Consider the following 10,861-nt stretch of genomic DNA (forward strand, 5'->3'; position numbering starts at 1 on the left):
GCCCGTGCCGCCCTGGCCGGCCTCGGCCCCCGGGCCCCCCGCGGTCCCCCCTCGGCCGCCATCTTGGGGGCGGGCGCGCGGCCGGGGATGCGGCTGCCGCCAACACCCGGGCTGGACCCCGGGAGCGCGGCCCGGCTCCGCGCGCACGCACTTGACTTTGGCTTCTCGCAAACTTATCGACGGCGCCGCGCGCGCGGATCGATGCGCCGGGGGGGGGACGCGGCGGGAGCGCGGAGGGGCCGCGGGCGAAGGGGACCGCAAAGAACAAAGTGAGCGCTCTGCAGCGCGTGGGGCCGGTCTCCGCGTGGCCTCGCGCGAGGGGAGCACGGGGCACACGCGCGCCCGGCCGGCCCAAGTCCCCCGCGCGTCACTCGCCTCCGTGCGCTGCGGGTGGCGGCCGCCAGGGGGCGCCCCGGAGCCGTGGGAAAGTCTTCCGGCGCCTAACCCTGTGCTCGCCCACACGGGAGTCCTTCGGACGCGAGAAGGGGGTCGTGGTCCCGGCTGGGGACCCAGGACGCTGTGTGTCTGTGCGTTGAGTCTTCGCAGTAGGGCTTTGATGGTTGTTATTATTTAGAGGGCGTAGCTCACCCCACAACTTTACCGTGCAAGGCCCTGGCGTGGAGTGGTCATTACCGCAGGGTGTTCCTGGAGAAACCTTGGCAGAGGCCTTCCGCGACACCTGCTTGGATAGGTTGAGGGGCCCCAGGCCTCTAGCCACTGTGTGGGGGTCATGTAATCATTACTGTGGTCAACCCACCAGGGGACCCCCAGCCCTCTGCAGCATAGCGTTCCTGCATTTTCGTTGTCTTTGGAGAACTGATCTTTAGCCCAAGGAGGGGAGGTCCTAGCCTTTGGCAGTTCCTCAGACCCTGAACTAAGGAGGCGACAAAGGGGTCATATTTCACATTTTTTCTTTCTCTTTCTGTGTCTATGAGCCCTCAGGCCCCTCCCAGCATTTCACCCTCCAGAAGGAACTCAGAATCCCATCATGCCTAAACACACTAGCCCCCCAAACTCCTCGTGACCCTCCTCGCCTGACCCAAGACAGCTACCCGGTACATCACCTCCATTTGCTTCCCTTTCCAAAAGAAGAGCCATGGTCCCACCACACACACACACTTCTCTGTCAAAAGACCAGCTTTTATGGACAGCCAACCGAAATTATATTCTCTTTTTATGACCCAGCTTGGACTCTGGCATCACTCTTGGTCTGGGACAATAGATCAATACTGTGGGTTATAAAAAAGATGAAGTTTAGAAGAGTTGTAAAGGAAAGAGAATCATGATGGATATTTTTGATGATTTTCCAATATTTGTGTCTCCGAGCACGTGCTCCGAGGCAATTAAAGTTTTTAATGTAATGTAAATAACTGTTCCTTAAATGCTTCAGGAGAAGGTGTGATCGCTCCCAGCCATCACTCCAGCTGTTTAAAAACTGTAGCGTGATTTAAAGTAGAATACAGTATTTCTCTTACTGTCCTCATACGTTTTTTTCTGTGACGTCTGGGCAAATACATTAACTCGGGAGTTTGAAAAGACTCAGACCAAAAGCGGAGCTTTCCCAGAGACGAAACGAATTAGGCCGAGTTAGCAATTCCGAGTGGCCCATTTCCCTGCCAGATTAAATTGCACGTGACGTGTGGTTTATTTCCTCTCTCGATAACTCTGCCTTCAAATTACAGCTCTCATTCTGCAAAATGAATTTAGGCAAATTTCATAAGTAATGCGTTGCAATTTTTTTAAATGGCTACATTTTCTTCTTGAAGATCTGTACAGCTTGCAGCTTCTGTGTCTTTGAGTCTGTTCTTGAAAAACCTGTAATAGAAATTAAAAAAAAAACAACTAGAGATTGTGAGACCTTTTCAAAGCACGTTTAAGAAACAGAGCTTCAGATGAAAGAGTATTTTAACATATGTCTGACTTTGCCTCCACGGGACATGCTGCTGTGGTGAGATCCCTGGTATGGTGTACCGAGAAGACTTGTGCCTGGGTGGTATTCCTGTCCAAAGTGCAGAGTCTAAATTTAATTGTGAAGAAATATCATGCTTTCCCAAATGGAGGGGGAAATTCTCCAAAATAAATGGGCTGCTCTCTTCGAAAAAAAAAATGTCAGTGGCACTCCAAACAAACAGAGGGACAGAGCACATATTCCAGGCTGGAAAAAGCCAAAGCAATTTGACAAAGTGATTACAAGGGGCAGCCAGGGGTTTTCTTTGTCTCCAAAGGCCATCAACGGGACTCAATGGCAAATTTGGACCAAAGTCATCAGATAGCATATTCTATCAACGTTAACCCTCTGAATTGGATCCTTGCCTTGTGTCCCGTGTAACCAAATAGCTTTGTTTTTAGGAACCACACAGAAGTGGTTAGTTTGCAGAAAAAAACAGTGGAGAAGTCATGTCTGTGACTAACTCAAAACTAACTCAAACCATGCAAACAAAGACAAGACCTACCCAGTTCTCTCTCTCTGAACGGCACACACACTAACATTTGAGGGTTCTGTCTCCCACACATGTTTACATTTCCTTGAGGTAGAGTCTAAATTTATGTCAAAAATTGAAAGTCAGAGCTATAGACGGGAAATCAAGATTCAGTTTTGCCACAGCCATTTGGTATCACATGAAGATTCTGCCAACAACTTTTCTTCATTCCTCTCTGAATCAGGCTGCACCTTTGACCAAGCAGGAAATTGCCACAGCAAACATGCTTACCCAGGAGCAGCAAGGAAATCCAATAATTCAGATTGTTTTAAGTCTGTGATATTTTTAAATGACTTAATACAGCTGAGTCTCTGAAGAATTCCGACCATTTTAATGGCGGCAACTTGCAGTCCCACTGAGGAATGGGCTGCTGCATAAATACTGAATGATCGTGTCTTTCTGTCTCCGCTGAAACATATTAGCTTTGTTTAGCTGCTTATTGCTTTATTCACAAAATAAATTTCAGCCGTCTCTCTCCCAGCCATGCTCCACGCACGTCGTCAGCCTGAGCCTTATTAGATATGGGGGCTCCTGTTCCAGCCGCATCCGTAACCGTCTCCAACTCAGCAATAATGAATTAAGCAGTTAGGTATTAACCCCCTAAATAGAGTTAGCTCTAGGAAGTGATATTATTATGGGTGATCCATGAAAGCCATGAAATTCAGACTTTCTCAGCAAACAAGTGACCTTGGAACTAAGGCAATACAATTTTCAATGTTGTCGTTATAAAATTCTTTCCATTTTTATTTTTTTAACAGAGAGAAACGCAGCAGGTCCCTGATGAGTCTGGACTCCCTGTGCCACCCACTCCCCCAGGTGGATGTTAGGAAATCACAACCGGAGCACAGGCACATGCCCTTCTTGGGCAGTCCATCCGGAAAGCTGAGGCAGCCAGGACCCTTGGAGAAATTCAGACACTGTACAAGATTTCCTCGGAAGACGCCGGCAGGTCCTCAGCCCCACACATAATGATATTCGAGATCTCGGCATCAGAGCTGAAACAAAAGGAAAATGCCCTTTGAGAAGCCGGCGTCACCCATCACAGCTGCCAGGCAAGGAGTGAAGCAAGAATTAATCTGTAAGTGCGAACATCCTGAGAGAGTCAGGGAGAGAGGACACAGCTTGGCAGCCGCCTGCAAGGGAAGACTCTGGGAGGCTGGGGCATGGTCGAGTCCACCGCCCAGCCTCTGCCCTCACGGACTGCAAGGACCAAGGCAGCAATCCCTTCTACACCGTGCTGGCAGCCACCACCTTACAAAGTGCCTACTGGCTGCCAACACCTCACAATTTAATAAACCACAGATAAATACCGGTTGTTCTCAAGGCAGAGTGGCTAGACCGGCTGCTGAGTCTGGCTGTGTCGCTTGCAGCTTAGAGACCCGGACAACCCAGTTTACCTCTGTGACTGCTTTTCCGCGTGGGAGCCAGCGCGATAATGTTCCCATGGCGTGACAAGGCTGTGTGTGCAGCACCGGGAATACGCAGAAGCCGCTGGCTCTTGGTGTCACAGGCAGGAATTGCCGCTCCCAGACTGCAGGCGGGACACTTCAAGTCCGGAGAAGTGGCAAGTTTCAGGTCACGAGGGTGCAGGGGGCAGAGTAGGGGCAGAGGCCAAGCTTGCCTGCAGCGATCTAAGATTGGTGGGGAGGAAGAAAGGGTCACAAAGTTAGGATCCGGGCCTCCACCAGGTGCCAATCCCCATGGCCCGTAAGAACTACTGAGGAAGCCCACTAGTGGGACAGGCTCTCCGGCCCGACTCCCCTCCAGTGCGAACACTACTTAAATAAACAATCGCATCGTCTGTGTGACTGATCCCTTTTAGTCCTCCTCCCCCATTCACTCGGCCTGCACCTGCTGACCTCAATGGACTACAACTCCCAGGCGCCCTTGCTGTCTGACTAACACGTGGATTGACCAATGGGACGCCTGTTAGGAGATCAAAGGGTGGAAAGAGAGGAAGTTGGGGCTGTTGGTTCCCAGCCTCCCTCCCGTGGCCCTCAAGTTTGAGCTGCTCCTGCCCTCACTGGCCCCAAGACCTCAACATTGCCCCACCCACAACTCGCCTTAGGTGCAGGGGTCACTCTCCAAGGCCCACACGGGACCCCTGAAACCTCAGATCATACACTGACAACTCGCCTTAGGTGCAGGGGTCACTCTCCAAGGCCCACACGGGACCCCTGAAACCTCAGATCATACACGGTGTCTTTCTTATACACACTTATCCGTGAGGAAGCGTAATTTCTTCATTAGACGACACGGCGAGTTTAGCCAAAGCAGTCATAAACAATGAAGCAATATAATGGCCCACTGTCAGGAAACTTAGATGACTGTGGTCACCCTGGAATTTACATTTTACATTTTCAGAACTCTTTTGACCACGGGTAACTGACAGCAAGGCCAAGGTAGCTGGGTAACTGGTTCTGACCCCCCAAAAACACACACACACGCCCCAACAAAACATCCTGGTTGAATGGACAGAGGAATATCGTTCCATCGAGGAGGAAGACAAGAGTGATTTATCCGGGTGCTAAGGCAGTGTTTAGATGTCGGAAATATCACTGATCAGACTGATGTCTGCAAGTTTGGAGCAGGGTCGTGGGTATTCCTTATCTTCTGTCACACTGTGCTTCCCAAAGAAAGGACATCAAACAGACAGACAGACAGACAGACAGACAGACAGCACACACACACACACACACACACACACACGAATTTACTGGCCCCTTATTTTTAGTATCATCTTAAATTTGTTTAATGGACTATATTGCACAAGCAAACACACATGCGTTTGCATATATATAGGCATGTGGAGAAGTCAACCTCAGACACCACCCATCATATTTCTTGAAACAAGATATGTCATTGGGACACTGGGTTGGTCACCTTGCCTAGGCTTCCCACATGCTAGACCAAGTAATTTAGTACTGAGCCACACACGCAGCCTTAATTACTTAAATATATATATATATATTTATTTAAAAAGTTGCTACCAGCCGGGCGGTGGTGGCGCACGCCTTTAATCCCAGCACTCGGGAGGCAGAGGCAGGCGGATCTCTGTGAGTTCGAGGCCGGCCTGGACCGACAGCCTCCAAAACAATACAGAGAAACCCTGTCTCGAAAAAAACAAAAACAAAAACAACAACAAAAAAAAAAGTTGCTACCAATCTACGTATTTGCAGAGGAGTGGGCAGGTGACAGAGAAGAATGTGGAGGCCAGAAGACAGCTTGCAGGTCCAGAGAGACAGCTCAGAGGTTAAGAGCATTGGTTGCTCTTCCAGAGAATCAGGTTCAATTCCCAGCAACTACATGGAGGCTCAAACCTGTCTGTAACTCCAGTTCCAGGGCTTTTTTTTTTGGGGGGGGTTGAGACAGGGTTTCTCTGTATTGTTTTGGAGGCTGTCCTGGAACTTGCTCTGTAGACCAGGCTGGCCTCGAACTCACAGGGATCCACCTGCCTCTGCCTCTGGAGAACTGGAATTAAAGGTGTACCCCACCAATGCCCAGCTCCGTCCTAGAGCTTCTGACACCCTCACACAGGAATGAGCATAAAAGTAATTTTAAAAAAGACAACTTACAGGAGCCGGTTTTGTCTTCCTGCCACGTGGGTCCTGGGGGTTGGCCTTAGGCTTGGCGGCTGGGGACTTCCCCAGCCAAGCCATCTCACTGGCTTCCATAATTATTTTCTATGACTATAAATCAGTTTGGTTTTTTTTTCATGATAAATCTTCATTTGGCTGGAGTGGGAGAGTTTGTTTTCCCCGGGGAACCTGCCTGGTGCCCGTGCCATAGAGCCCCAGAGCCTGCTGGCTCCTCTGTGAGGGAGCTGAGCCGGGAACGGCTGTGGTCACGGCCCAGACACTGTCCAGGGTGAAGGTCTTCCTTGCCCTCCTCAGCGTGTCTATAAATTCAGGCCGTTCCCATTGAAACCACAGCTAGGCCTCTCCCGAAACTGCCACTTTAAATTATTATGAAGTCACAGGGGTTGAGAGCGGCTGGAACTCATCTGAAGACCGCCGGAGTGGGAGAACTTTCCCGTCAGATACCGAGACTGCCGCGGCCTCAGGATGACAGAGAGAGGAGGGAGAAGGACAAGGACGGGATGAGAAGCCAGGAAGGATTCACTCACGCTGAGCAGACGCTCAGGAGTAGGTGGAAGAGCCAGTCCCAGAAACCAGGAACAAAAAGACAAACTTGGACTTCAGGGGACTCTGAGCCAATGGGCTAGCTGCATGGGGGGGGGGGGGATGGGGACCCAACTCAATCACACACCTACCTCACTCTAGCCTCAAGGAGATGCTTTGGCACACCGTGGTTTGATTTTATTCTTTCATTAGTTCATTCGTTTTGAGACAGGATCTCATGTAGCCCAGGCTGCCCTCAAACTCACCATGTGGCTGAGGCTGGCCTTGAACTTCTGATCCTCCAGCGCCCAGCTCCCTACTGCTGAGATGACAGGAGTGTGCCACTACACCCAGCTTCACACCACGGATTTGAAAGGAAAAAAACTCAACCTGTTGCTCTCTCCCATGGGCAGAGGACAGAGAGAGCATCCTTAGGAAGTCAACTTCATGGTGTTGTGGGTCAAACCAAGGCCTTGCATACGATAGGCAAGCGATCTACGCCAGAGCTCCATCCTGTCCCTTTGGTTTTCAACATTTTGATAGCCACTGTGGCATAAGATTCTACCCAGAGGTTGTTTTATAATCAGACCCAGGACTAAGTGTTCACCACTCATCCAGAGGACCAGGGCTGGCTTCCCAGCCACCGTGCTGGGCAGCTCATAACCTCCTGTAGCTGCAACACTAGGGTTCTGGCGCCCTCTTCTGGGCTCCACGGGCACTGCACTCGTGTGTGCATACCCACACATACACATGACTAGAAATGGTAAGGCTACAAAAAAACGGAGACAACGGTGAGGAATACAGGACACCTGTGTGACCCCTGCCTCAAAGATGCCAGCTTCTGGCCTAAGAGGCCTCTGCCCCTCTGCCAGCCTGCAGGGTAGCTGAGACTCAAGTCCCCCAACATCTCTACCTATCCCCAAAGAAACCCTGGGATGAGGAACAAGGGGCTACCTCAGTCTCATGGGGAACAGGGGAGACTCTTATACTGTGTCCCAGATTGGCCTCAAACTTGTCATCCTCCTGCCCCAGTCTCCTGAGCGCAGGAATGACAGGCAAACCCCACCATTCCCAGCTTCTCATCTCTACTTTTAATTTCTCTGCCTCTAATCACACATATGCCTTCTCTCCACGCTGTCTTCCCAGTTCCTCACCCCTGTCCTTGTCCTCCCTTTTCTCTCCTGCAGTGTGTGTGGGGGTGTGGGGGGGTCTCATCCTAGTCTCGGTCCCTGCCAGTTGTCACCATTACAGGCTCACGGTGCCTGCTGTGCATGGATTTGCCTTGACCTCTTATAGCAGAGGTCACTGTGCCCATTTTACAGGTCAACAAACTGAGGCCCAAAGAGGTGGAAGAGCTCATCATACTGAGGATGAACAAGGTTTGGAAGCTGGGCTGGAGGCACACTCGCAGCCACTAGCCTCGGGCTCAGGGAAGGGGGAAGGGGGAAGAGGAAAGGGGGAGGGGGCATAAGGATGGCTTTGAGGCAGTGGCAGCCAATGGAATGGAAGATGGGAGGGGCACACATGTCCAGCACCCAGTTCCTGAGTCACCTCCCTGTCATCCCCCTGGAAACGTCTGCTTTTACTGCACCTGGCACACACACTCCCAAAGTGACGCCACCTCCCCACAGGACGGGAAGGAACCTAGGAACCCTACAGCTTATGGCCCTCAGGCCCCCATTCCTTACCCTGTGCTAGTCCACGCTGCCCCATGTTTCCGCCTAACCCTGGCTTTCGGCCCAGGAAATGGCTCAGAGAAGCTAAGTGACTTACCCAAGTCGCCCAGCCTTGGAGCAACAAAGCTGGGTAGACTCCTGGCCGAGGCTGGGGCCCGGTTCTCAGCTGTTGCTGCCACGCCCTGCCTTCCCCCAGGTGCCTCTGGTTCCCTCCACGGGGCACTGAGTCCCAGCTGGGACTCAAACCCTTTCTGTGTCCGTTGTCTGTGGCTTCCCTGACAAGCTCTGACTGAAGATTCCAGAAGCTTCTGCTTCCCACTCCTGAGACCTTCAAAGACGAAAGAGCGGGGTGCGGGAGGGGACGACTCCCCCTCGCTGCCGGACTCTGGGTTCTGCCCGGTGTTTTATGCAGAAGGCACCCCAAGAGGTCAGTTGTTCTATTCCCCAGGCGTCCCAGCTGCCTAAGGAGGCGACTTAGGTGAACTCCAGGCCCAGGTTCAGGTGTGACCGCTGCGCACGCCCACACCCTCTTCCACGCATCTCTGTGCGTGAATGCACACACACACACACACACACACACACACACGAGCGTGGAGACACACTCAGGGCTCCGGGGCGCTCGTGGGCTACCCGCGCCCGCCGACACCACATGCAGCCCGCTCTGCACACTCGTACAGCGGGGACGGGTTTGCAACACCTGCGCGTGGCTCCTGGTGCGAGTTAAAAGCAGCTTCTCAGGGACACACCCACTGGCACACCTGAGCTCCGCAGCCTTGTGAGCACACGGGGCATGGGCGGGGGGGGCGCTCCAAGAACTCCCCGGTACCTGGCTATGGCACAAGCCCCACCTGGTGGACACGGTGTGTACATGCCAACTGGGCTCCAACCCAGGGCCCCCTCCACCTAGCATGCAGGCTGGGCAGTCCCACAGCTGGCATGTAACAACCGGAAAGACATTTTGGGGGTCCCCTACCCACTGAAGGGCTCCCCTCTCTCCTATTCCCTTCCCTAGGCAGCAATACCAAAAGGTCCCGGGCGGGGAGGTACGGCTAGCTTCTCCTGCTATAAATCTGGGTTAAGTCCAAACATTGGAAAAGCACGTGACATCATGACACAGGCTGCAAAGCAGCTGCAGCTTAGGGCGGCACTGAGTCAGATTTGGCCTCAGACCCAAGTTCAAAGACAAGGTGGACCCCAGCCCCACCCCCGCCTGGCCGTGTAGCCCAGGCAAGTGACTCCATGTCTCCGAGCCTAGTGCCTCTTCCCACTGTCCGTGGGTCCAAATTCCTAGGGGGGCAGTTAGAAGAAACAGAATCACGCGGAAGCCACGCCCACTTCCCTGCCCCAGCGTCTCCCCAACCTGGTCCAGGATGGCCTCCAGGGACCAAAAACAAAGGGGGGGGGCTAAGATCAGAGGGACCCAGCTCTGAAATCCAATTCAAGCCCTGACTCATCCACTTCTTAGGTGTGAGCTTAGACAGGTCACCCCACTTCCTGGAACCTCAGTTTCCCCATATGCAGAGTGGGAGCCTCTTTACACTGGGTCAAGGTAAATGTGTGCAGAGCCCAGCACTCGTGGACAGCTGCTCTCAGAGCAGGCGCTGAGGCTGAGGCTTCAGTGCAGGGAGCTCAGGGACCCTCGGGAGCCCAATCCAATAACTGGAATTAATTATCATCTCAGACACTGCGCCCACTCACTGGCTCACTAGCTTCACAACCTCATGAGGGGTGAACCCACTTCCCAGATGGGAACACTGAGGCACACCGATGATGTCTCTGACCCAGGGGCTTCAGATAGGGATGGTGAATCCAGACAGGCCAGTCCAGAGCTGGCTAGCTTTCTCCATGCCCCTGTTCCCCAATGAACTGTCTTGGACACCCCAAAGGAGGTCCAGAAGTGTCCTCAGAGTCTGAAGCCCGTGTTTAGACTAGGGTGCCTCTCAGCTATGCTCTTTCCTCCAACCCCTGAGGAGGAGAAGCCATACAATGGCCCCCATGGCTGGTGGGCTGAGCCTCAGGGGGATGGGCCAGCATGCTGCCCACTGCTGGGTGAAGGGAGCCGGGGACACAGGAAACAGTAAGAGAGACTGGGCCTGGGAACAGTAGCTCTTTGATCTATTTAAAAGGTTTGCACTGGGCTTCCCGGCAGGACTAAGTTTGAATCCTGAATCCATGGGGGCCTGCCGTGTGGTCTATGCGGCCACTCAGCCTCCCTGGCATCGGCTTCCTCCTTCAGAGAACAGAACAGGCAACCAGCCTGCAGGGAAGGCAATGGCACTTCCCGCCACTACTCACCCCTGCCTCCTCCTCTGCACTGGCCAAGCCCAGGGAAGTGGGGGGAGGGCTCCCAGGAAGGGAGGCCCTGTGGGGCCTGTCATTCCATAGGTGTCATTGTGACAAACAGGAGGACCCCCTGGCCTCCTCCAACCTCCCTGAGCTGTGCTCTGTCTGTTGTTAACGTCTGCAATTCTAGTCACTTCTGCAAACTGGCACTTAACACGAGAGACTCCAGTGTCAAGCTGGGCTACGGTGTCACACGCCTTTAGTCCCAGCACTCGGGAGGCAGAGGCAGGAGGATCTCTGT

At 53.0% G+C, this 10,861-nt stretch overlaps 1 protein-coding gene across 1 annotated transcript; it reads right to left on the reverse strand.

Moving 5' to 3' along the window:
- Positions 1–3,197: 3,197 nt before the first annotated feature.
- Positions 3,198–9,069, reverse strand: LOC121134053. Its single transcript, XM_040731633.1, has 4 exons — positions 9,036–9,069; positions 8,375–8,605; positions 3,878–4,111; positions 3,198–3,475 (listed from the first exon to the last, which is right to left on the reverse strand). Exons 1-4 carry the CDS (start codon positions 9,067–9,069, stop codon positions 3,312–3,314), a joined length of 663 nt encoding a protein of 220 aa, XP_040587567.1. The 3' UTR covers positions 3,198–3,311.
- Positions 9,070–10,861: the final 1,792 nt, after the last annotated feature.

The sequence above is a fragment of the Mesocricetus auratus genome, unplaced genomic scaffold, assembly GCF_017639785.1.
Source record: "Mesocricetus auratus isolate SY011 unplaced genomic scaffold, BCM_Maur_2.0 Super-Scaffold_100025, whole genome shotgun sequence".
NCBI classification, from domain to species: domain Eukaryota; kingdom Metazoa; phylum Chordata; class Mammalia; order Rodentia; family Cricetidae; genus Mesocricetus; species Mesocricetus auratus.